Source organism: Mauremys mutica, chromosome 1 (assembly GCF_020497125.1).
Source record: "Mauremys mutica isolate MM-2020 ecotype Southern chromosome 1, ASM2049712v1, whole genome shotgun sequence".
NCBI classification, from domain to species: domain Eukaryota; kingdom Metazoa; phylum Chordata; order Testudines; family Geoemydidae; genus Mauremys; species Mauremys mutica.
In genome coordinates, this window is record NC_059072.1 from 247753644 (window position 1) to 247780699 (window position 27056).

The 27056-nt window shown below is 42.2% G+C and overlaps 1 protein-coding gene across 11 annotated transcripts in view; it reads left to right on the forward strand.

Moving 5' to 3' along the window:
* MAP4K4 (mitogen-activated protein kinase kinase kinase kinase 4) overlaps positions 1-27056 on the forward strand; it is a 236973-nt gene that overhangs the window by 130519 nt on the left and 79398 nt on the right. For all 11 annotated transcript variants that reach the window (XM_045006210.1, XM_045006202.1, XM_045006185.1 and 8 more), the window contains exons 4-7: positions 15182-15307; positions 21169-21279; positions 23883-23973; positions 26096-26226. In XM_045006210.1, coding sequence (XP_044862145.1) covers positions 15182-15307; positions 21169-21279; positions 23883-23973; positions 26096-26226 — 459 coding nt within the window. The remainder of the gene's footprint in view (positions 1-15181; positions 15308-21168; positions 21280-23882; positions 23974-26095; positions 26227-27056) is intronic.

Below are 27056 nucleotides of genomic sequence, written 5' to 3' on the forward strand. Positions count from 1 at the left end.
TTTGTCATATTATTGGGCTAATATAAGTAGTAATATGAGCTAAGAGGTGAAAACATTATCTAAAAGTTGTTAGCTTGAGTAGGCTGAGCATGCAGTTATAGTGTTTTTCCTTTTTATGAATCATCTTCCCATGAGACCCTGGGGTGATAGTATTACTTCTGTAAACGGCTTGAGAAAGAAACTGTTTATGCAGAAGAGAATGGCTGCCCATTTTGCACATGTAACATTTGAATAGTCCTTAAATGAAGCCATAGTCAGACGTTAGATTTAACTGCTGTTATTCTGCAGATGCTTGCTGATTGGCTTGGCTAAATGGGTTGGAGCTGTGATTGGCACAGAAGATGCTGTAGCCACTGGAGACTAGGAAACTGAAATGCTCTTCTTTCCAAGAGAGATCAGATTATTTCTGTCTAGGAGGATTTCAGTAAAACACATTACATGTGCATTTATTTTACAGTCAAGCTGCTGAGTATAATTTTTAACTGAGAAAATGGGAAGGAGATCTATTTTGTGACTTCATTTGAAAAACAATAATGCTGCCATTGAAAGCATAAAGCAATCTGCTTGGGAAGTGACTGTGCAAATATGTGCATATGTTTTCAGTCAGATGGGGAACAGGAGGCAGCTGAGCTATAAATGATCATGTTCTGACACTTACAGGCTAGGACAGTGTCTGTGGGTGTGGTGTATAACAGCAGGCTGCTGGGACTCATTTTAGCCTGAACTATCTTTCTTAGAGAAGAAGGGAAAGACCAAAACAGTTTCTAGTAGACTCAACATTTTCCCCCTCTCTTGCTGCCAGAAGTAGCACCCAAATATACAAGAATCATGACATGGATCAAGTTTTATGTCTTAGGCTTTTCTCTTTTTTTGGACAGTGTAGGATAATTTTCATGGTTTGTTAAGAGTGAGATGAGTCAATGAGTTTCTCTACTGGTGGGCTGGGTGAACCTAATTTCAATTCTATTGCACGTGAGTATTCACCCCCCTCCCCACTCCCTCCGCTTTCCTTCTTGTTATGTCACTTTGCTGCTAACTGGCTATAAAACTGAGTCCACCATCGCAAAGAGCAGTTATAATTTATTTGTATTACAGTATCACCTAGAGGCCTCAGTGCATTAGATGCTGTACAAACATATCGTAAGAGACCGTCCCCATCCCAAATTGCTTGCACTCTAGAGAGACAAGGTGGACAAATGCTGGGAGGAAGGAAGTTACGATCCCATTGTACAGAACTGAGTTAGAGAGATGAAGTGACTTGCCTGGAGTCTCACAAGAAGAGACTGTGAGCAGAGCTGGGAATTGAACCTAGATTTCCCTAGCCCTGGGCCAACATCTTCACTACAAAGCCTGTCTTTCTGAGGCTCCATCTTTTCTGTTCATCAGGAGGTGGATTGAGGAGCAATTTGCCCTGGCAGCTCTGGTTTTTACTTCTGTTGTTTTTAGTGGGGCAGTGAAATGCCACAGCAACTCTGGATTTCAACTGGAACACGTTGTTTTATAAATGGAAGCCTGTTCACAACCCCGTGATGAAAACAAACTTGTGTTTTGATATAGGGCCTGTTTATATGTTCTCCAGACTTATTTGCTTAGCTGTTAATCACAGCCTCCTTGTCAACTGCTCAGCTAGGTCTATAAAAAGCCGTCGAGGTATAATGTTTCTAGAAATATTTGCTGCCTTTATTTCTGTTCACAGGAGGGGAAGAGTAATTGTTCTCAAACAGGTACAGTAATTAGCTGGCTGTCATCAGCTCTCATGCCTCTAGCAGGGCTGTGACGTTATGTCTGATAGATGGACACTAGCATTTTGTGACTCTGTTCATTGTTAATTCACTCTCCCAGAGCAGCTCAGCTGTGAGGTTTCCATGCATGCTTGGCAGCACTGATACCAAAAACATCTGGTTCAAGAATATAGTTCTTTTTTGCTGGCAGCTGTATGAAAATGATTTTGTACATAATGGAGAAATGCCAAACACATTTACTTGTACACTAAAGTACACAGCCTGAATACACCTCTAGCAACCCAGTACAGATGTACCGAATGAAAGCAAAACCTCAACAACCAATTTATGTATTTAGCAGGCAGGCACATGCGTACATACTCATGTACCTACCTTACCAGCTGTTCTCAGTCTGGTACAGGATAAAAACCTCCTCAGCACTGTTCTTGTCGTCCACCGTGCTGATGGGTTTGCACAAACATAAGGTTAAACTTGACATGGACTGCCATCCCTGAATACGTTTGTCTGATGGCCACACTTACTGTCACTGGCTGGGATAGGTTTCAGAGTAGCAGCCGTGTTAGTCTGGATGCGCAAAAAGAACAGGAGTACTTGTGGCACCTTGGAGACTAACAAATTTATTTCAGCATGAGCTTTCGTGAGCTACAGCTCACTTCTCCGGATGCATAGAATGGAACACACAGACATGAGATATTTATACATACAGAGAACATGAAAAGGTGGAAGTATGCATACCAACAGGAAGAGTCTAATCAATTGAGATGAGCTATCATCAGGAGGAGAAAAAAAACTTTTGAAGCGATAATTAAGATGACCCATAGAAGGTGTGAGGAGAATTTAACATAGGGAAATAGATTCAATTAGTGTAATGACCCAACTCTGTTTAGGTCTGAGTTAATTGTATCTAATTTGCATATTAATTCGAGTTCAGCAGTTTCTCTTTGGAGTCTGTTTTTGAAGTTTTTTTGTTGCAAAACTGCCACCTTCAAGTCTGTCATTGAGTGGTTAGAGAGGTTGAAGTGTTCTCCCACTGGTTTTTGAATGTTATGATGACTGGGATAGTGTGTGTCTTGTCTGCATCAGCAGCACCTAGTATATGCTGAAGAAAATGTTAGCAGTGAATCAAGTGACTTGATCGTCTGAGGGTAAATTATAACTTGAGTGATTAGGTCTAATAATTATACTAGACTGATATAATAATCATCTTGTCACTCAGTTGTAAATCATTCTATAATGGTTTCCCCTTTAAATGGTTAATTTTCCAAGTACAGACAGACTCTAAAGATAAAATACAGTCTGCTGAGCCTAGAAGATGTGGTTCCTTCCTGCTTCTGTAACCTTCAGGGTTATGAACGTGGATCTTTTCTTATGAGAACAAGCAATTCGAGCAGAAATCTTTGCTCCAGCGGAGCTGCTCTCAGCCTGTCTTTTTTTCTAATTGCTTCCATTCTGCCACATAGTTCATTCACACAGACTAATTCATCTCTTTAAATTTTTTCTCGAAGGTGTCTCTTGACAGAAGGCTTCAGTCAGGCTACAGAAGAAGACAAAAGGGCACCAATGGTGGATCTGTTCTGACATCAGTTACAGGCTCATTTTTACCCTTTGCAATGAGAAACACTCCTCCCAAGGAAAAGTGTCAGGGGCTTCTGCACAGCCACAGTGTCCCTTCCTGCAGTCCTGTGTGAAAGCATACAGGAAGTCAAAAGGCATAGCGGTCAACTTCTAAACTAAACCTCTCTCACACCACAGCCACTAACCCATTTCTTGGATGGTAGCCTCTTGGGGACAAGGATGGCATCTTCCCATGTGTTTGTATAGTGCTTATTATACAGTGTGTCCCCCGCCCTGATCTTGTCGTATAGATGCTATTGCAACATAATCAGGGAGGAATTGTTCTTACTAAATGCTGCTTGTGGTCAAAAAAGATAAAAAATGTAATTGAAATTTTAACAAATGGTTGTAATTGCTGTGGGGTTTTGGGGGTTTTTTTTTTGGGGGGGGGGATATTGATGAAATGTTAAAGACATTTCCAGGGGCTACTGAAAATTGAATTTTTAATCAAAAACTCAAAATTTGGAGTGATATTGGACCAGAGCATCCAAAAAGGAGCTGAGATTACTTTTAAGTTAAGACTCCTGGTAAGTGTATTTACTCACTGTGTCTCTTAGTCATGTTTGTAGAGAGGTGTGCAGATTTTGAGGTGCATTTTATTAATAATTTACGTATCCTGGCTGCTTCATTAAAGAAATCCTATATTGCATAAGGCTACTTATGGTCTCAAGCTAGACCTAGGCTAAGGAGCCCGTGGTGGTTACACCTTGGCTCCATATGTGAAACTTCCCTCTTTGGGTATAAACCAGGGTGTGTGTGAAGGTCACACACAGTCAGTATTAAACATGGCTGTTAGCGACACCAACCTGTTACCTAGATGTTTGGAGACTTGCTAGCAGTGTATTAGATGTTGTTTTGTCTGGCAGTTTATCTCAATAGGACTTCTTTTTTTTTTTATTTAAAGAGTGTTAAATTTGTTTCTTCATAGTGTGTGTTAAGTGAAGTGTTACTCTTTAAGTGGTTTGCCAGACGGGAGACAAAATGTTTTAAGTGTGTTTTTATTTTTTAAAGCCATTTTTCTAACACGGCACCCCGTTTGTCAGCATTACCTTTGCACTTTGAGGCACTTAAAGGAGATACAGAGCCTTCGCAATGTTTTAGGTATGTCTGCATTGGAGACCTTACAGCGGCACGGCTGCACCGATGCAGCTGTACAGTCTCCTGTGTAGCTGCTTTATCCCGACGGGAGAGAGCTCTCCTGCTCGCATAATTAAACCACCGCAAATGAGCGGTGGTAGCTATGGTAGCAGCAGGGCATCTCCCGCTGACATAGCACTGTCTGCACCGGCACGTCCCTGGGTGTAACTTATGTCGGTCAGGGGTGTGTTGTTTTTTTTTACACCCCTGAACGACAAAAGTTTTTCTGACAAAATTGCTAGTGTAGACATATTAGTGAGGAGTATTTGCTTAATTAAAGCCCGGTCAGACTTTTTGGAGCTGGATGGCCACAGGGATTAGCAATATGATACAAAGCTATTTTGCCTCCTATCTGTGGTTTTGAAGCAAGCTCAGGTTAGTAGTAATCAACCTTTCTGTGAGTCCTCCGATGGCTATTTGGTGGCCTTTGAGAAAAGAGTTGGTATTTCAATCCGCTTGTTAGTGGCTAAGTGTCAAGATTGCACCAACCATCATGGTTGGCACCCAAAGGATACTGAAGTCTGCAAAGAGAGAGCATGGGTTGATTAGGTATGGAGACTGAATGGGCTTGTAAGCCCTAGATGTGGCCCACCAAGAACACAGCAGACACTCATGTTAGTGGATTGTCATTGGGAAGATTTTCTAAAGATGGACGATATCAGTGCCATGGCTGTCAGCACCTTACCACTCACAGTTGTGCTGAAAGTAACACGTACAGGACTGTGTTGTCATAGTCAATGAGCAGTCATGCTGCCAGTGGGGAAGGAGAAGCAAGAGATGAGCGATGGTACCCTGGGATTCAAGTGGGTTTCGCATTTCACATGGCTCCATGAATTGCAGTACAGAGCCCCTTCATTGCGGTCTAACAAATAATTACACATGGTGGACTTCAATTTTTCTTTAAAAAATTCTGTGCCATCTCAGCCCTTCCCCTCCAACCTCCCCTCCCCCCAAATAAGGCTGCTAAATAAAGCACAGAAAATGGCAACACTAGTTTGCCCACACAGCCTTAACTCTGCCTTTTTGATGGTGTGCATTCTGACACCATCTTCGATTGCACGGTCACATCCTTTTTTTGGTTTTCATAGTTTCTGCCTCATTCATGGCAGATGCTAGATGGTGAATGAGGCAGGAATGTGCCAAACCATTGCTTCATTCACTGGATGAGTTGGATGGCTACAACATGTGATACATGGGGCCAGACTTTGAAAAGTAAGGAGAAAAATATCTATTTAACTTTGTTCTCTGAGCACTGTGTGACTTGTTCGCTGAGTGTATCCTGTACACTGAAGGAGTCGGACGTCTTGTGGAAATGATTTTTAATGTGCTTGTTTAGTTATAGAATATCATAATGTATGCACAAGGCCAGAGCTAGGGATGCCAGGCCTCTGGTTTTCGACTGGAATGCCTAATCAAAAAGGGACCTTGGTGGCTCCGGGCAGCACTGCTGAGTGGGCCATTAAAAGTCTGGTTGGCGGTGCTGAGGGTCCAAGGCAGGCTAATTCCTACCTGCCCTGGCACCGCGCTGTGCCCTGGAAGCGGCCAGCAGCAGGTCCAGCTCCTAGTGAGCAGGGGGTGGGGACTCGGGGAAGGGGTGTTCGGTTTTGTGTGATTAGAAAGTTGGCAACTCTAGCCAGAGCTAAGGTTACACCAGTGTTTTCACTTCCTGACATGGGTGCTTCACTTTTCCACATGAACTTTTCTTTAATATATTTTTGTGTGTGACATGAAACAACAATGTACACTAACAGGTTTAGTCTTCCTAGCTTACTTCTGCGTCAAAGCTGGCCTTCCTCTGAGCACAGAAATGCTGCCTTACTTTTTTGTTTTCGCACAAGAAAATCTTTCTTTATGGCAACCACATCTCTCTTTGTCAGTGGTCCCCCATATAGGAAAATCAGTCCTTTATTTCATTTGTGTTGCAGTCTCGTTTTTTACATCCTGTAGCTAGAATTTTCCTTTAATCGTGTAGGTCTGAAGATCTGAAATATGATTCTAGAGCAGGGGTAGGCAACCTATGGCACGCGTGCCGAACACGGCACGCGTGCTGATTTTCAGTGGCACTCACACTGCCCGGGTCCTGGCAACCGGTCCGGGGGGCTCTGCATTTTAATTTAATTTTAAATGAAGCTTCTTAAACATTTGAAAACCTTATTTACTTTACATACAACAATAGTTTAGTTATATATTATAGACATATAAAGAGACTTTCTAAAAACGTTATAATATATTACTGGCACACAAAACCTTAAATTAGAGTGAATAAATGAAGACTTGGCACACCACTTCCGAAAGGTTGCCGACCCCTGTTCTAGAGAGAGAGAGCAAATATTTTTAATACAAGTAACGATGATGCAAAGTAATGGTAATGTAAGAAGAGTGCTGAACACTCCACATTTTGTGGGAGCTCAAGAAAGTTAAAGGCTAGTTTGTTATTAAATGTGTAAATAATACAGATGTCATGAAGATGGACAATGAAATTATACAGATGAGATAAATATGCATTTGAGTAGTAAAACATTAAGTAACCATGACCAAGAATCAGGGCACCGACCTAGGAAATATTTTGAAGGGGTTTGCCCTGAGGGGTTGCTTTCTTGGTTGCTCTCAGCAAATACTGTAGTGTCTTTGTCTTAATAAGGTCAGTTGCAATGCACCTCTAATATTACATAGCTTCTTTCAGCTGTGGCCTTAATGCAAGTCATGCAGTGAGTAATAAAGGTGCCAGAGGCAGACTGAGATAAAAGGGAATATCCTAGACCTAGAGATTAGGGGAGGAAGTCCTTTTAGGGAGACAACAAATGAGTATTGTCTTTAAGTAGTTTTGGCTCCTATTTTCATGCAAACGATTCCAGCCTGTGTTCACACAGCGCTGCTTGTACAGGCTGCTTCAGGCATTGCTGAAAATCCTTTAAAAACCATAACCATCTGTCATACTCCCTTGTGCAGTTACCTTTCACTTGCAATGCTATCAATGAGGCTGTGGATGTAAAGCAGGAGTTTTCAACTCATTTGCTCTGCAATGGCTGCCTCGATCTCTACCCTCAGCACACAGAAAAGAGAACACTGTCCCAATGGTAGAAAAGCCCCCCCTCTGTTTTGAATGCAGCTGTGTATTTTTAACCCATTTGGTAGAAACTTGAAGCAATGAAGAACGGTCCTGGGGTCCTGGCCAGTCCCAGTGAAGTATGGGTTTTGCAGTAGCAAGGATATTCTTATTTTCTGCAGTCCATCCAGGACGCTAGGCCAGTGCGTTGCCTTTCTCCTGCTGTGACGATGATATCAAGTGATACATCTTGAAGCAGTTTTGGTTTGTGGGCAAGTTTGCATGGATATGGTTTATCATTCACTACATAGATCAGGTATTGCCATAACATGCAAAAATATTTTAGTTTTTTCCCTATCTTAGGAGTATAGAATCAAAACATAGGACAGCTCAATGGGTGTTTTTTGAGACAACTGTAACTGCTGTGCAGCTCTGCCTTCTAGGTCAGCTGCCCAATGCTGGGCCTTAGCAAGATGTGTAGGAAGTCACATACTGCAATAAATGTTTTTGGAAGACAGTGTCCTCTAAATGCTTATTGCACCTGGTGGTTTCTTCACTTTATATATATGTTAAGCAGAAATTTTGGTATTCTAAAAATACCTCTAGAAAAGATCTTTGAACCTGCAGAGTTTAGTTGTCCAGTGTAGTATAGTAGTTCTTTATGTTGACCTGTTCTAGCTACTTGCATTTGGTGGGTTTTATTCTAGTCACATTGTGTTCAGATATGCCATCCCTTAAAAATAGCCAATTTAAATAATTACATTTGCTAATTATCGCATTGCTCTGTGTCTAGTGAGAAGTACTGTTACATATCTATTGGGTGTGTAAATAATGCATTTAACACACAGAGTATCTGTTAGGAAGGGAACAAAAACTTTTGTAATTTCCAAGTGCAAGGTATACGGTGGCCGCCAGATGGCACTATTACAGATAATAGTCTGAATTCTGTTTATTTGTGATGTATATGAGTTTAAATCTTGAGAAATGGTATTACTGTATTGTGTTGGATCTCAGCATAACTACTGTTGTAACCACTAGTCAATTTGCAGGCGAGGTCCTTTGTTAGAATGACTGTATTTAGAAATTCCTAGAGATACTAAATGGTCTTAAAATATTAAAGTAATATCTGTAGTTAAATAATGAAAACCGGAGAGGAATCCACTTGATTTAATCATGCAGCTCTTACAAAAATATAGCTTACTGCAAAAATTACTAGTAATCAGACATTCTGTCACAAGCAGCTGGTGAATGTATAAGTGAAAACACTTAGAGCAGTGGTATTGCAGACGGAGACAAAGAATGTTTCTATGGGAGTTTGTATCACTGATAATGGCCTACAGTGGTAATTGGTGCCAGCTGCATAAAATCACTAAGTGGGGCTTACCAGCTGCCTCTGCCTTCCAAGGAATAGGATGTAGCCTTGTATTTCTTCCTGAGAGGGATACTTTCTCTCCGCAATCATTTTAAACTTACTCTTTGTCTTTGTGACCAGTGGTCTCTGGAAATTGACAGAATAGTAGTAACTGTGCAAGGAATATAGTGTAGGCTGGAGTGCCAGCTTTCAATGCACCTTAATCCTAACATACAACAACCTTTCTGTTCCAGCCCCAGGTCTTTTCTGGGCAGATGTTGCCAGTCATGTTACAAAATATCCTTTCAGTGAAGCATGCATTAACGAGTAGTGCTGGGTGGGAAATAGTTTTCCTGTCCTGTGAGAGCTTTCGAGACTTCCAAGATTTTTCCCATTGAAATAGTGACAAATAGTCAATCTCAAAAAAAATCACGAATTGATTAAACCAAAAAAATATTTTTGGATTGGGTCAATCAAAACATTTCATTTAGATGTTTGGCATTTTCTTATTTTTAACCTTGTTTAATATAAATAAACTAAAATTTCAAAATGAAAAGTCACTTTGAACTGGAAAATGGAACTTTTCATTTAAAAAATGTCAAAGTGGAATGTTTTGACCGCCTCTAAACTTTTTTTCAAAAAGTTTTGTAATTGGGAGATTGGTCAAAAGTGATCCTTTCCCGTGGACAATTTCACTTGTGACAAATCAGCATTTTCTGATGAAAAATTTGGTCAGAAAATTAGCAACCAGCTCTGCTAACGAGACCACCACATTTTCTTACTATTTGTATTGCCATAGCGTCTAGAAACCTTAGTCCCGTTTTTCTGCTACGCATTGTTCAAATATATGCAGTCCCTGCCTTGTAGAGTTTACAGTCTAAGGCCCCAATCTAGCAAATGCTTGCGCATCGTAACAACTTGCAGTATTGGGGTCTAAGTACGTACTACAGTAAAACCTGCCAAGAGCGACCACTCATGGAAGTTAGCAAAAGTGGTCTCTTGCAAGAGGTGGTCTCTCTTCAAAGGTTTGCACACCAGAGAGTGGAGGTGTTCTGTGGCCTCAGCAAGTAGGTGCTGTGACAGTGGTCTCTCTTTACGGGTGGTCTCTAAGGGCAGGTTTTACTGTACTTGCAGCCAAAGAATGATTTAAACCTAAAGGCTGACACATTAATCCTTGGGTTAAAAAAAATTGTAATGCTCAGAATTAAGATTCAAGTGAGCAAATATAGTTAAATGGTTATGTATTTTTTGCCTTAAACGGTACTTGATTGTTTTTAATGATATTCTACTCCTGATGGCATTCTGCGCCAAAAAATTATAAAATTGCGCACAATGTTTTAAAATTCTGCAAATTTTATTGTCCAATAAATGTGGAGGCTCCAGCATGGCAGTGGGGAGCACAGGCCACTGGCTGCACAGAGATGGGAGATCACCCTGCAGCGCCCTCCCCCACCCCCCAATCCAGGACATGGACTCAGTGGTGAGACTGCACCCAACTCCGAGACAGCGCATGGACTGGGCCTGCAGCAGAAACATCCCCAGGGCCCTGCCCCTCTGTGCCAGGTGCACCAGCTGTGGGCAGGAAGGCAGGATCCAAGTGTGGAGGGGATCCAGGTGTGGGTTGAGAGGGTTCTGTGTGGGGCAATCTGGGGACGGGCGGCTCAGTGGGGGAACCAAGTGAAGGGGGGATCTGGATGCACAGGGGCTTGTTAGGGGGTTCTGGATCCAACGGTAATGGGACTCTGCAGGGGGGGTCCAGGTGAAGGTGGTTGGGGCTCAGCTGTGGGGGGGAGGTCTGGATGTGTGTGGGGGAATAGAGCTCAGCGGCGGGGCTGGGTGTGGAGGGCTTGGGAGGGGGTCCAGATGCTGGGGGATTGGGGCTCAGTGGGGTGGGGATCCAGGTGGAGCTGATTGAGGTTTGGTGGGGTGGGGTGGAGGTGTGGGTGGCTCCTCAGGGTGGTCTAGGTGCAAGGGGAGTGGGGTTCTAAGTGTGGGGGGTTGAGGATTGGCGGGAGGGTCTGGGTATGAGGGGGTCTGGATGCATGGGGGTTAGGTGGATGGGGAGCAGATTCCTGTACAGGGATCCCTCCCCCTGCAGCTGAGGAACAATGGGTACAGGAAGGGGTGTGTGTGTGTTTGTGTGTGTGTGTCAGGGGGGGAGTTTGCAGAGCTTTCTGCAGCTGGGGAGAAATCAGAGGATGGGTCTGACCCAGCCCCAGATGCCGTGCACAAGGGAAGAGGAAGTCCTGTCCTCCCCAGCCCAGCCCAGCCAGGACTAGCAGCTGAGTCCGGCGCAGGGTAGGGAGCTGTGTCTTTCTCAGTCCTGCCTCCTGCCCCACAGTGATTTACCTCTCTGCCGGCTGCCCTGGGCACCCGAAACATACTGCTGTTGAGGGGCGCGTGACATCTCTTGTGGCTTCCCCTTTCTTCCCTGTCAGAAAATCATTTTTCTGCGGGGAAGCAAAGAAATCTGCGGGGGACATAAATTCTGTACATGCGCAGTGGCACAGGATTCCCCCAGGAGTAATATTCCCCGATGTGATACCCCATTTTAATTGTTTATACCCTCAGGCCGATGGAAGAAAATATAGGTTTGTTAGTAGGTAGAATTGGTCTGATTATTTCTGGACAGATTTTGGAAGGCCTTTGTTATATTTTAAAAAAACCCTGTGATATTGCTAGGCAAGTCAATATCTTTCAGACTTATGCTTACTGAACTACTTTACCATAAATTAGGACTCCGTACTTTTTGTTATCTTTCATTGTCATTGCTTCTTTTTTTCTGTGTGTAATTAGTTAATATAAATTAATATTAATATAATAGACAAAGAATTATGAAATATAAAGGAAGATTAGAGTAACTTGGTTGTCAGCTTTGAAGACCGAGGTCACAAATTCCTAAATTGCTAGGTTGAACTGCCTATATAGTATATAGTGGTTAGGGGGACTAGTCTGAGTATAAAGAATCAGTTCAAACAGTGAACTCACCAAAAAAGAAATAATTTAATGGCATACTAGGTTATTGATTTAAGTGGGGGGAAAAATTGAGTCCTCTTTGAAGATTTGGTGACGCTAAGAGCACCAGAGTCGTTCACCTCTGTAACCCAGAGTTCAAATTTGATAGAAACCATATGGTATGGACTTTCTTTTGGGATGTGGACAAATTTCCCTCGGAAACTAGTCTAACAGTTTGTCATATTGCATTGTGATTGGTGGTTATTATTAAGAAAGAGGCCCAGACGTGGAAAAGCAGGGCTGCTGCTGGTCAGGGACTGAGGTGCATTGACACAACCGCATGGGAATGGGATAACTGACAGTGTATTGCTAGATTTAACCAGTTCTATCAGCCTTCCTTTTGTCATTCTAAAATTCACTAGAATTATTCCTAAAAGCTACTAGATTGAACGGAAACCCCGACCATAGCTCTGTGGGTCCAGTCCTGTTCCAGTTAAAGTCATTGTGAGCAGGACTGAGACCAGCACTACTTAGGAGTATTTTTAAATACTATTTTTGAGAAATGTATCCTTTGTAAGCAGTGTCTTTTTGCCTAGGACCATAAATATGTGTGACCAGCCTTCAGCATGGCCTGCCCATTATAGTTCAAGGTTTGTTGTGTTTTTGTGGATTCGACAAAAGAACTATGATGCATCAGAAGTCACTCCAAATAGCAGATGAGTCCAGTTACTTCAAACATCGTGCCTCATAGTTAGAAATGATGAAATGATTGTTCTTTCTCAGGAACAATGTTTATAAAGGACTCTGATTCACCACATCATTTTAATATTTTATACAATGTTCTAAACATACCCAGCACTTACAAAACATCTTTTAAAAAGAAAACTTAATGAAAAGAGAAAAACAGGTTAATTGTAGTGCATTTGGGGTTCTCCCAGATTAATAATTAAAATAGACTAATATGGAGGACAAAGTTTACATGTAAAGTAATTACTTTTTGTTTAGAGCAGTGGGTGTTTCTTTTATGCTAAGAAAAAAGCTAAAGCAATATGGTTAATATTTAGCCAGTGTTCTGTTACCTGACACCTGCACATGTTGTGAATAGTATACTTTACTATCAGGCATTTTACAGATTGCAAAGAAATTTACTGTTTAGAATTTCCCCATATCAGTTGCTGATACTGTGGAAGAATCAACAGTTTTGCTGGGCTGTTGATTAGCTCGCTATCCGGTCGAACTGAGGCTACATGTGTCTTTTTTCCCCTGTACATTTCCTCCCCCCTCCACTCCCCCCAATCTGGGCAGAAAATGGAGGGGGCAATGGGGAGACTCCGCAGACTGCACTTTAACTGTAAAAGAGCTGCATGTGGCTCGAGAGTTGCAGTTTGGTCACCCCCGGTCTATTAAAGGGACTCCAGGGTTATTGTTGGTTAGGACAGGAGCATACCTGGTGTTTCTCCTCACTAGTAGGTTTTGAGCCCCTCTTGCTTCTTAACATTCCCTCCATAGACGGCCATACTGCCTCCAGACATGTGTTGAGAGGTGAAAGTAAGCCGGTATGGTCCAGTACAGTGTACCGGTAAGAGCCGGTACACAGCCAACCGTACCGGCTGGGCCGCTGATGATGGGGGCCAAAAGGGGCAGCTTTGCCTGGGCCTGGCAATTTAAAAGGGCCCAGGGCTCCTGGCCGCAGGTGGAGACCCTGGCCCTTTAAATTGCCGCCAGAGCCCTGGGGCTCCTGGCTGCCGCTACCATGGGGCTCTGGCAGTGATTTAAAGGGCCCAGGGCTCCTGGTCGCTGCTACTGCACCAGCAGCTGGAGCCCCAGGTCCTTCAAATCGCCACTGGAGCCCCATCCCCGCCCCTTCCGGTTCACCCCGGCTCAGGACCCTGTCTTCCCTGCATACCGGTAAGTTACTTTCACCCCTGCATGTGTTCTGCTTCTCACCCCCAAAGCAACTCTACTCCTCGCTCATCATGCACTCTACCTGTACTTTAATCCCTTTCCAGCTCCCAGGTTTTAGCTGCCTCTAAGACATTATGTGTAGAGCTGGATTACATTTGTGTGGCATTTTGCCTGGAAATGCATTTTTGGAGTTCCAAACTATTTGTAAATTTGGGTTGAATTCAGTTTGAATACGTTTTGTGCAAGAAAAACCTTGAAAACAAATTTTGGAAATGTCAAAATGAGCCAGTTTGACACTTGGTTTCAAATCAGATTTTTTAAAATGTTGCTTTGAAACAATATTCAAAATATTCATTCACCCGAACCAAATGTTTTTAGTGTTTTTGCTTTGAAAAAAAATGAAAAACATTTAGTTTTGGTTTCAAACAAAACAAATTTTTTTTTTTTTTGGTTCAGCTACTGAATCAAAAAAATCAATGATTTGCTGAGTGTACTGTTATCTGTTGCAGAAAACCTCTTATTCTGCTCAGTTTGGGTCTGGAGTAAACCAGATGCCTTTCTTCGCCTGTGCAGGAATGCTTGACCAAGGGAGTGAAACCCCTTCCTCTGTCTTTGTGTACAGTATCCTGTTTACATGCTGGATTCCCAGCCATGCTCTTCCTGATGCACTTGCTCTTCCTCTACGGCCATATGGAGCAGGAACGAACTCTAATGAGCAGTGCAAATGACTCATTCACATAAGTGAGACAACTTCCTCAGTTCCCAAGTTGTCTTCCTGATGCAGACCCACTTTGTCTGCTGCTCTTTGCGAAAGATGGGCTCCCATCCAACCCACTCCTGAAAGCACACTTCAGCTGTGAAAACCTGCTCAGTGGGATTTAACTATAACTGGTCAATTTTTTTTTCAACTTTAAAAATGTTTCAAGAAGGGGAAAATCCCCCCCCAACCCTCCCAATTCAGGGTGGTTTTTTTTTTAATCCATTCTAGTTTTGAGTTGCCTTCTGCGGGTCACATTGAAAGGCTTGTCAGCTATTTTTTTTTAATTGTATGCTTATAATAACTTTGACGAGAGATACTGTCCTACTTACTATTACTTTTGTTAAGTGAACCCTTCTGATCTTTCCAAAACACTCTTGTTTCAAAACACTACTTGTGGGAATCTTTCATGGAATTGAAATCAGTTACGTGTATATCTTTTCAGTGATTTATTTCTTTTCAGCATTACTGAAGTTCTGGAGAATAAATGTTTGTTTGTTTCAGATAATTTTCCCAATAAGCACTGAAGTTCTGTGGCATGAAGCCAGATTGTATTTACTGATCATGCTGCTGATATAAATGGAACTTTCCCTTCTATCTATCCATGCATGTGAGAGAGGAGATAAATAATGTATTTGTCATATAAAATATGTGCTTTTTGTTTTGTTCCAAAGGATGAAGAAGAAGAAATCAAACTGGAGATAAATATGCTAAAGAAATATTCGCATCATAGAAACATTGCAACTTATTACGGTGCTTTCATTAAGAAAAGTCCCCCAGGACATGATGACCAATTGTGGGTAAGCTGATGTTTCCCCAGCATACTCATAGGCTTTTCCCCTTTAGTTATAATTTGAGAACAACAGAAAGATCATATTGGAAAAACAGCATTAATGAAATGTGGTGTTTTTATGAAGATTGTTTTATTATAAATCACCCAGGCTGATTGTGCAGCCTTAACAAGAAAATCAAGCTAAAATTTGCTATTAATGTTTAATTTGCTATGTAATGTTTAATTCACCATGAAAATCTTAGATGTCTGTACACAATGAGTATGCGGAATATACTGGGAAGACCTGAAAGTATTAGAATGTAAGCTAAATTCTGACTTATTTGGTGTATCAGAGACTTTATGCAGTCATGAGACTTATTCCATTATTGGTCTAGAAGGGTATGGCTTGTTCAGCAAGGACAGGCAGGATAAAAAGGGGAAGTGTTGTACTGAACATGAAGAATATATACACTTGTGCTGAAGTCCAGAAGGAGGTGAGAAGCAGACCAGTTGGTAAAGATAAAGGGGTAAAAAAATAAATAGGGGTGACATCCTGGTAGGTGTCTATTTAGACCACCAAATCAGGAAGAGGAGGTGAATGAGGCATTCTTAGAACAAACAGAAATATTTAAAACATAAGACCTGGTAGTAATGGGGACCTTAAACTATCCAGACAACTGTTGGAAAAGTAATATGGCAAAACACAACATTTCCAGTAGGTTCTTGAAATGTATAGGGGACATCCTTTTGATTCAGAAAGGGGAGGAAGTAACCAGGGGGACAGCCGTTTTTGACTCGATTCTGGTCAACAGGGAGGAACTGGTAATGAATATGAAGGTGAAAGGCAATTTGGGTGAAAGTGATTGTGGAATAGTAGATTTCATTATTCTAAGGAAAGGACGGACTGAGAGCAGCAGAATAAGGACAATGGACTTCAAAAAAGCAGACTTCAGCAAACTCAGAGAACTGATAGGTAAAGACCCATGGGAAGCAAATGGATAAAGAAGTTCAGGATAACTGCCAGTTTGTCAAGGAGACAATATTAAAGGCATAACTGCATGCTATCCAGTTGCAAAGGAAAAATGGGAAGAATAGTAAGGCCAATATGGCTCCATCAGCAGATCTTTAATGACCTGAAAGTCAAAAAGGAATCCTATAAAAAAAAATGGAAACGTGGACAAATTGCTAAGGAGGAGTAGAAAAGGATATAACTAGCATGTAGGGAGAAAATCAGAAGGGCTTGAAGATGAAGAAGAAGAAGAAGAAGAAGAAAATGAGTTACGCCTAGCAAGGGACCTAAAAGGTTCTTTAAATACATTAGGAACAAGAGAAAGAAGAAGTAAAGTGTAGGTCCTGTAGCCTGATCAATTATTGCTAGTGTGCATACTAGGATTGTTAATTCTTTAGCACAGGTTCTTCCCTTTCAGGCGGCTACACAGAAGTTTGTTGTTCGTTCCTGGATTGATGTGACCAACAACAGAGATGATAAACGTAAAAATAAGCTTTACTTAAAATCCAAATGGGTCAGCTCATTACTATAACCAAACAGCATAACACATACAGAGAAATAGGTTTTAGGATTGATAGCAAACTCACATATCCTTGAAGATTATGTAAAACAAAGCCGGAAGAATTCAGTCAGTGGAGTATGTCAAAAGAAAGCAGGTCATGAACCAGTTGCTACTGTTTCAGGAACCTGATGCACCCAAAATTTAGGGAATAAAGTCAGATCTTTTATACCCATCCTTTATGTGACCCTTCAGATGCATGCCCATATTTGACCCTTTCCTAGATCATCATAACCTTTATTTCTGCCCATTATTTATGTGGTACTCCAGATAACTATAATTATAATTCTGATCACTGACCTCAGCAATTTGTGTCAATCACTTTCTTACTAAATCATATATATCAGGGCAGTCTAGATGCCTACTTACTATGTTACAAAATATTGCAAAAGCCCCCAACTGTCCTGCTATTTCAAGGTAACTTTGCAGGCGTGCAGTGTACCTGTTTTTCTGCTGTCAAATTGTTTGTATGCAGAATGAGAAGGCACAACTTATGACCTGTGGTTAAGTCCTGAGGCCTACTTTGGATAACTAAAAATCAAGTGTGTCACACTAGGCCTTACACTGCATAAATGCCTAATATCCATCATATTTGTGTTTTCTGATTTTCCCCAGCATGTTTCAAGTTATAATAGCATTTCAAACCTATCAACACTATACCCCTGTAGTGTTGTTACAAAGGCAGAACAGGGCATAGCAGAGGAGGAGAGTTAAGAGCTGATCATATCAAGAAGCCCGTTTTGCTTCAGTCCTCACTAAAAAGGTTAATGATGACTAGATACTCAACACAATATTAACAACAAGGGAGAAGGAACGCAAGCTAAAAATAGGGAAACAACAGGTTAAGCAATATTTAGATAAGTTAGATGTATTCAGGTCGGCAGGGCCCGATGAAATGTATCCAAGGATACTTTAGGAGTAGCTAAAGCAATCTCTGGACCGTTGTCTTTTAGAACTCACGGAGGACAAGTGGGGTCTCAAATGAATGCTGAAGGGCAAACATAGTATCTGTCTTTAAAGAGAGTAACAAAGAGGACCCAGGGAATTATAGACGAGTCAGCCTAACTTTGATACCTCAAAAGATACTGGAACAAATTATTAAACACTCAGTTGGTGAACATTTAAAAGATAATGGGGTTTTAAGGAATAGCCAGCATGGATCTGTCAAAAACAAATCATGACAAACCACCTTAACTGGATTTTTTTGAGGGGGGAGGGGGATGCGGAAGAGCAGTAGCTGTGATATATATTGGTTTTTGTAAGGCCTTTGACACAGTCCCACATGATAGTCTTATAAGCAAACTAGGGAAATGCCATCTAGATCAGTGGTTCTCAAACTGTGGGTCGGGACCGCAAAGTGGGTTGCGACTGCATTTTAACGGGGGTTGCCAGGGCTGGCTTAGACTTGCTGGGGCTCAGGGCTGAAGTCCGAGCCCTGCCACCTGGGACCAAAGCTGAAGCCTGAGGGTACAGGCTTGGGCTTCAGCTTTGAACCGTTCCCTGCCCAGGGCAATGGGGCTCGGGCTTTGGCTCCAGCTCCCCTGCACAGGACAGTGACAGGCAGGTGGACTCAGGCCCCAGTCCCCCCTCCTGGGGTCGTGTAGTAATTTTTGTTGTCAGAAGGGGGTTATGGTGCAATGAAGTTTGAGAATCCCTGGTGTAGATTAAATTAGTATAAGGTTGGTGCCCAACTGTTGGAAAGACCGTACTCAGAGTAGTTATCAATAAGGCTAAGATTTAGTCACGGGTATTTTTAGTAGAAGTCATGACAGGTCACAGGCAATAAACAAAAAATCACAGCCCCTGACCTGTCCATGACTTTTACTATAAACACCCCTGACTAAATCTTAGCTGCCCCGGGGCCCCGCTGCTCTGGGGGTCCCTGCTGTTGAGGTAGTCTCTGGAGCCAGCCACCCCGGCCACTGCTCAGGTGGTTCCCTGGGGCCAGTTGCTGGGGTGGCCGTCGGATCAGCCACTACTGTTGTGGAATTTCACAGAGGTCGCAGAAAGTCACAGAATCTGTGACTTCCGCAACCTCCGTGACAGGCTCGCAGCCTTAGTTATCAATGATTTTCTGTCAAACTGGGAGGGTGTATCTGATTGGGCCCACGGGTCAGTCCAGGGTCGGTACTGTTCAATGTTTTCATTAGTGACTTGGAAGATGGAGGGGAGAGTGTACTTATAAAATTGCAGATGGCACCAAGCTGGGAGGCGTTGCAGGCACTTTCGAGGACAGGATTAGAATTCAAAACAACCTTGACAAATTGGAGACTTGATCTGAAATTCAGTAAAGACAAGTGCAAAGTACTTCACTTAGGAAGGAAAAATCAAATGCATAATTACAAAATGGAGAATAACTGGCTAGGTGGTAGGACTGCTGAAAAGGGTGTGGAGTTCATAGTGGATCACCAATTGAATATGAGTCAACAATATGAAGGAGTTGCAAAAAAGACTAAAATAATTTTGGGGGTGTTTTAATATAAGTGTTGCATGTAGGACATGGGAGGTAATTGTCCCACTCTATTCAGTGCTAGTAAGGCCTCAACTGTAGTAGTGTCCAATTCTCAGCACCACACTTCAGGAAAGATGTGGATAAATTGAAGAGAGTCCAGAGGAGAGCAACAAAAATGACCAGAGGTTTAGAAAACTTGACCTATGAGGAAAGGTTAAAAAAACTGGGCATGTTTAGTCTTGAGAAAAGAAAACTGAGTGAGGGACCTGATAACAGTCTTCAGATATATTATGGGCTGCTGAAAGAGGACTGTGATCCGTTGTTTTCCATGTGCTCTGAAGGTAGGACAAGAAGTAACGGGCTTAATCTGCAGCAAGGGAGATTTAGGTTAGATGTTAGGGAAAAGTTCCTAAATATAAGGGTAGTTGAGGTCTGGAATAGGCTTCAAAGGGATGTTGTGGAATCCCCATCATTGGAGGTTTTTAAAAACAGGTTAGACAAATGTGTGTCAGGGATGGTTTACATAAACATCCTACCTCAGTGCAGGGGACTGGACTTGATGACTTCTAAAGATCCTTTCAAGCCCTATTTCTGTGATAAGTAACTGTTTCCTTTCCCAGCTGGATAGTAACACATTTCCTGCTAATGAAGCAGAGATACTGAGTGGCAAGAGAATGTTGCCTTAAAAATAAACCAGCGCTTATGATTTCTCTTTTCTTTAATGCTTATGGGATGTCCACAGCATCACCATCTGCATTATCAGCACCATCTACATTGCATTATTGTCCCCTTAACAGTAACATTTTCATTCTGTGCCCTGATAACTGACAAGTATTTAAAATACAGTTAACTATTGTACAGGTATACAGTAAATTGAGCCTTGTAAGATACTTTTAATGTGTGTACAGTTATGTTTAGTTAAAGCGTGTAGTGCCTAGGAATTAATCTAGCTTTCAGTAGTGCGAGAGATGTAAGACAGGCATGCACATGTTTTAGAATCAGCATACCGTAAATCTGTTAGTTTCTAAATCAAATATTGGAAATCTCTAAGGGTGCTATGAACAGAGGGAAGTTGGTTTTTAGTGCTTGGACAAGTAGAAAATATTTTAATGTTAAATGTTTTCATTTGAGTTTGCTTTGGGTAACAGTATCCAGCCCCTCAGGAAGCTGAGGCACAGATGTGCATGCAAAACCAATAGCTGTTCCTGAGCCTTGTAAATACATGGAAACTGCGGAGAGGATGTGATGGTGTGATCAGTTTAACTCTTTAGCACTAGGCTTGTTGAGCAATGCTGTTAATTGAGAAAATCCAGATGCTCAGCATCAAATTACAGTGAATAAATCAGCCATTGAAGATGAGCTAACTAATATGAGACATATTCCATCTACAATAGGCACTCACTATAACACCCATAGCAATAGTGAACCTTGGGCTATAGCAAACATGGTCCCTGGATTCCACCTCCAGCCCTGCCCACTGTGGTGGCAGGGCTGACAGCTCCTCCAGCCCAGGGTTATGGTGGGGTGCTGCAGTGCACTCCTACCTGGGGCTGAAGGAGCTCTCTCTCCTCATTGCAGCCCCATGCTGGAGGAGTTGTTTCTCCTCCTTTCACTATAACCAACCCCTGGCTATACTGAAAAAATGACTTGGATCCCCGGGGGTTCATTATAGCAAGGGGGTACTATATGTCATAATAGAGACGTTTGGTTTGGATCCACTCTCCATGTGGAGACGTTAAAAGTTGTCTTTGTGTGACATGAGCATTGTACTGAACATCACAGCACCCATACCCTGAGCTCTTTTGCTGCTGTACACAAGTGAGAGTTTTTTTGCTTAATACTGGCTTTGTCCTTATGTTTCTTTTGCAGCTTGTTATGGAATTTTGTGGTGCAGGCTCTATCACAGACCTTGTGAAGAACACAAAAGGGAACACTCTAAAAGAAGACTGGATAGCGTATATCTCCAGAGAGATTCTCAGGGTGAGGAGGATAGTCTATTGTGTCTGGAAAAAATATAATCCTATTTCTGTACTAACACAGGTGCAGCCTAAGAATGATGTCTAGGTTGAGCTTCTACGAATAAAAGCCTCAAATCGCTGCTGTGAAGTATAATGGCAATCTTGCTGAAAAGTGGAGAACTGTGTCATGGGAAACCAGTTTAGAGTTTGAGAACCATTTTCCATATCGCTGTAGCCCACTGACTACTATAACACCTCAATACCCAACAATGACATAGTAAAAAATGAGATTTAGGCTGACACTTTCAGAAGTGCTCAGTACTGGCGTTACCTCCATTCCTCTTGAAGCCAGTGGGAGTTGAGAGAGGCCAATACTGCATGCCTTTGAAAATCCTACTCTTAATGTTTACACATGAATCCGTTCCGAAATCACATGCAAGGCAGAATGCAAACTGGTGTGTTCAATTAGGCACCTCTATTACTGGAGTACAGTACTAAGTAATTGTACTTTTTTGAAAGATGGCCGCCATCTACAGTAGTTTGAAAAATGGAGATTTTTGGTTTGTTACTTTTCAAGTCTAATTTCCAGCTGGTACAAGTGAATAGTGTCTCTTGATTTGGCATTTGATTGCTATGCTGAGTAATGCCATGGTCCAGCTTTCCATGGTTAATTTAAAAAGCAAAAACCCTCCCAACCTTATTACCCTGAGTACAGTATGTGAATAGAATTGCTCCAGTAATAATCCCTGTAGTTAAGGGAATTATGTTAAAGAAAAGCATAAGTGGTCCTTACGTAAATCAGTGCTTCTGGAATCCACATTTGTCCATTGTGCATTTGTACACTGCTAGCAGAGTGATTTTTGGGGAGATGAGGGAGCAAAAGAAGAATCTTGGCTTCCTGCCCTAACTCTGAGCGATGGTGCAAAGTGCTGCTGTTGGGCATTTGGGCCCATGTTTTATTCTTGTTTACTAGCAAATAGGAATGTGGGTGACATGAATACCCGATGGCAGCTCTGTTTTAGTCACATGGATAACTGACTTCAGTATTGTAACATTTAGCTTGACCAATGTTAGTTACATTTGATCTGCAACACTTATGAGACTGTATGTAAATTCTTTCTGAAGTGCAACATACAATATTCTGCACATTCTAGGTCCCCATCAGGTAAAGATGTGAAGCCACACTCAGTGTATAATAAAGAGAAGGAAAGTTAGATGGGCTAGTGGGCTAAAGATTTGTGCAAGTGAAAACCTAGGGGAACATATGCCAAGTGGTGGTGGGGCAACTGTTCAAAATTTGAATTGAAAGAAGTAACTAGTCTTTGACCTTTCTCTGTCCTCTTATTCCGTCCCAAACACACATGGACTTTTTCATATGATTAGATGTAAAGAGGTGAGAACACGTGACTATCTCCCTGGCTGGTGCAGTGTGGGCATGAGGCTTTGCAAATTGTTGTGCCAAGCCAGGGCAACCAGAAGCCTTAATTTCCACAAGGAAATAAATTTAACCTTAGTGTTAATGCCCAGCAGATGATGTCAAGGACATTAAACATTCATAGCATTAGCTCGTAACCTCTACAAGGAGGAGTTCCAAACTGTACTGTTTGTCATACTTACTAACGGTTTAAAAAAAGACGAGCCGAACTGGTCAATGAGTGTTTAATGAAGAACATGTGTTAGAAAAGACTGTTTTACAGCAACTTACTGCTCTTTTAACCTTCTGTAACTGTAAAGTTAAAAAAAAAATTAAAAATATGTGAGGGGAGCATGAGCAAGCAAGATGATGCCACTAGAGAGTATAATTTTCCAAACTGATGCTGGAGAGAAACCAAAATCAAATCAGTTGCTGAGACGTTTGTTCGTTGCTCCACAAATTGCAGTAAACAGTAAAATACCACATACATCGTCCTCCTCCTCCCCTCCACAGGACTTGTGCAGTGTGATGCTTTGGGGCATGCATCCAGGTGCTGTATCCACTAAAAGCACCATCTGCCAGTAGGTTTTGTTTCCTTTGGACAGTATAATGCTCTTTTTTTAATGTGGTGTGTTTTGAAGGAGAATGATCAGAGATCAGATTTATGGAGGCTAAACAACAGAACTGTAACTTTGCAAGTGTGCTGTTGTCTCTTGCCAGTATCCTTTTATCCCCAAACATAAATTGTGTACCCCCTTTTCTTTTTGTGAGATAACTCACATTAAAATATAGGTGGGTTGGTTCATTTCCCACACTACATTCTTGTTCTTCTAAGGGTGACTGTGTGTGTGACTGAACTCCAATTTCATTGCATTGAAACTTCATGTAATCCCAAATTCCCTAAAAGCTACAGCTAAAAAGCATTTGTTGGACTTTATTTGTGTACAGTATGTGCACAACCTGAGGCCTTCCTCCCTGCTAGCTTATGAAAATGTAGGCGGGTGACACGCTGCTAGAAGTCTACTGTGGATCATGTTTCATGCATTCAGGACAGGATCCCAAGAGCCACTGGAGAACGGTGTGGGCTCTTTTTAAAACAGCTCCCAGGGTAACTAATTAAGTATGTTGTCTGTGTCAACTCACACTTTTTATGAGACTGTTGCTGCAAAGCTAAGAGCCTAAACCTAGATGTCTTCCTTTTCTAAATGAAGGGATTGGCACATCTTCATGCCCACCATGTGATTCACCGGGACATCAAAGGGCAGAATGTATTGTTAACAGAAAATGCAGAGGTGAAGCTTGGTAAGTAGGCAAGCATGTTTACTTCCTGGTTCATGTATGTTTTTTGCATGTTCCCTAACTTTATTTGACCTCTTAGGAGTGTGGCATGCTCTTTAGTACAGTACTATATCCTGTGTCATTGCTGCAGTCTGAGTCAGGACACTGGCCTTATTCCCTCCCCGTCTGTCAAGGAATGCAGGGATTCTTGCGGTTGTTGCTGGAAATTGTTGGCTCTCATATCAATATCAGTGCGTAGATCACTCTATGTCCTTCACTTATTCTTTGTATGACTCTACAGGTCAGCTTAGAGCCAGAATTGGTTCTGCTTCCATTGAATTTGGGCTTAGAAGCCAATGGCACAAAATTAGGACGTGGTGGGTATCTTTCTGTATCTGCGTTCAGTTCAAGAAGTCCTGGCTGCTCAGGCTCCAGATCCAAACATCTATGTAATGTGTACAGCACTCACAACTGGTCTGAGGCAAAACGTCTAAGTTGGTTCCAGCCCTGGAATGCCCGTTTGGAACATTTGAATCTATTATCATTTCTGGCCACTTCTGTTCTAGACAGAGGAGTTCACATGAGATTTGTTCTTTTATCCCTGTCCCCAACCACTTACAAATTAATTTCTCAACATGTACTGTGTAGTTAGTGGTTTATACATATTGAGGTTTAACTACATGTTTGTTTTGATACTTGTCCTCCAGGCTCCACATGGGTGGGATGCTTCCATGCTGATTTATTTTGCCTTTTTCAGTTACTACACATTTTAATGTTGTGCGTTTATTGTACTGTAAGGTTGTCACCTTTCTTTTGGTGAAATATAGACCCAAGTTAAGGACCTCCCACCCAGCACACACCTTCCTTTTAGACGGAACTCTGAAAGATACCTTGTCTGCTGGGATAAAAGTGTTCCGGGGAGCTACCCATTTCTTGGTCTTCTAAGCAGGACACAGCAGCTCCTATACTGTTTGGTTTAATAGGGCTTGTCTACACAGGTTTTGCACTGATTTAACTAAATTGGTAGAAAAACAAATTTAGTTAAATGAGTTCACACCTAATACCAGTGTTTCTCAAACTGGGGCTGCCGCTTGTGTAGGGAAAGCCCCTGGCGGGCTGGGCTGGTTTGTTTACCTGCCCCGTCTGCAGGTCCAGCCGATGGCGGCTCCCACTGGCCGTGGTTTGCTGCTCCAGGCCAATTGGAACTGCTGGAAGCGGCGGCCAGTACGTCCCTCGGCCCGCACCACTTCCAGGAGCCCCCATTGGCCTGGAGCAGCGAACCGCGGCCAGTGGGAGCCGCGATCGGCTGGACCTGCAGACGGGGAAGGTAAACAAACCGGCCCAGCCCACCAGGGGCTTTCCCTACACAAGCCCCAGTTTGAGAAACACTGCCTAATACGGATGCAGTCACACTATATGAAGGGGTTTATATCTATATAGTTTGGTGCATTAAATTTACACCTACCAAAACAGTTAAACCAGTATAACCATGTCTGTGCAAGGGCAGTTGCATCAATTTAATAAAATTGTTTTTCTACCAATTTAATTAATCAGTAACTGCAAAAGCTGTGTGTAGATGAGCCCCGAATTAGTACCTTTTGAACTGCGCTCCGCATTTGCTTCCCACTGTGCCTCATTCACATGTATTAGGACAGGAAGCAGTCCCGGTGAGCAGTACTTGATTTTCTCTCCTGAATTTTGGGCAGAGAGAGTGAAGGACCAAATGGTGGCCGAGCTGACCTGGTGGTGCTGCCACATCATGAGAGCATCTGTGGAAAGCAGGGTCGCTCTGGATAAGCCAAGACACCCTGCCTCATGATTAGTGGAGATAGCAAGTCTCCCTCTGCCCCCAAGACAATATGTTTGCATCCGTTTTCGCTGCTATGGGAAGGGAGCTCCACAGATAATGGGAAGACTGCACTGGCAGCCCAGTGAGAGGTCCTGAAGAGCTGCTTGTGTTTTGCTCTTTCTCCTGTTTTTCGTGGTCTGATGCCTGAGGACTCTGGCAAGTCTGAGTATTAACCTTAATGGTTTCTCCTGAACATGGATCTTCTACATGGGTTTATTTTCCAAATTATCTTAGAGAAGTAATCACAGCATGTTTTTCCCCCCTCTTATTTTATTTTAATCTTTATTCCACCCACAGTGGATTTTGGTGTTAGTGCCCAGCTGGACAGGACGGTCGGCAGGAGAAACACATTTATTGGAACCCCATACTGGATGGCTCCAGAAGTTATTGCCTGTGATGAAAATCCAGATGCTACTTATGATTACAGAGTAAGAAAGTCCTGTTCACACAGTAATAATATAGTGATACATAGTGTCTAATAACCATGAGTGAAGGCAGCTCTTATATTTGTCTCTTACTTTGTCTCTGTGTATGGTTGTGAGAGTGATTTCTTGTAAAGGTAAATCTGTATAACATGAGTACAAAGAACAGATCGTTACTAGATGATCATAATTAATAACACTGTATTTGTAACTTGTACTGCAGTAGCTTCTAAGAGCCTCAGTCAGGGACAGGGATCCCCTTGTGCTAGGCATAGTACAAAATGGCGTAGAAAGAGTCTAACAAGAAATTTTGTTGTTTTTCGATTTCTATGAATATCTTAGCATTTTAATTTGTTTAATATATCCTGCTTATTGTGGTAATGTCAAAACAATACATTTTAACATTTGCCTTAAATAGAGCCCCCATCTGAAATGCATCTTTTTGCCAGAATAGAAGAGTTAAGTTACAATGTAATGCAGAAGGAGCCGGTTAAAGCATGCACTGTCCTGGTTTGAGAGATCATCTGAATGTTAATCACTGTGGCTGGGCACAGCTCTCCACTTTTGTCTTCCTGCACAAATGGTTTTACCACCTCTGGTTTGTAACCCACATCATGTATTTTATTTTTGTTATATCAGCCAGCCAACACCCCTTGACAGTCCCATGCAGCAATTCTATTTAAAGGGACATACAATCATCATCCCCTTTTGCCAGACAGAAGAGAGCTCTCTACACAGAGGTCTCCCATTACGTTAGCCTTGCTGGCCTCTCTCTCTCTTGCACTTCCTTCTTGTGCTTCTTTTCTACACTTACAGTTAATGGGCTAATTATCTCC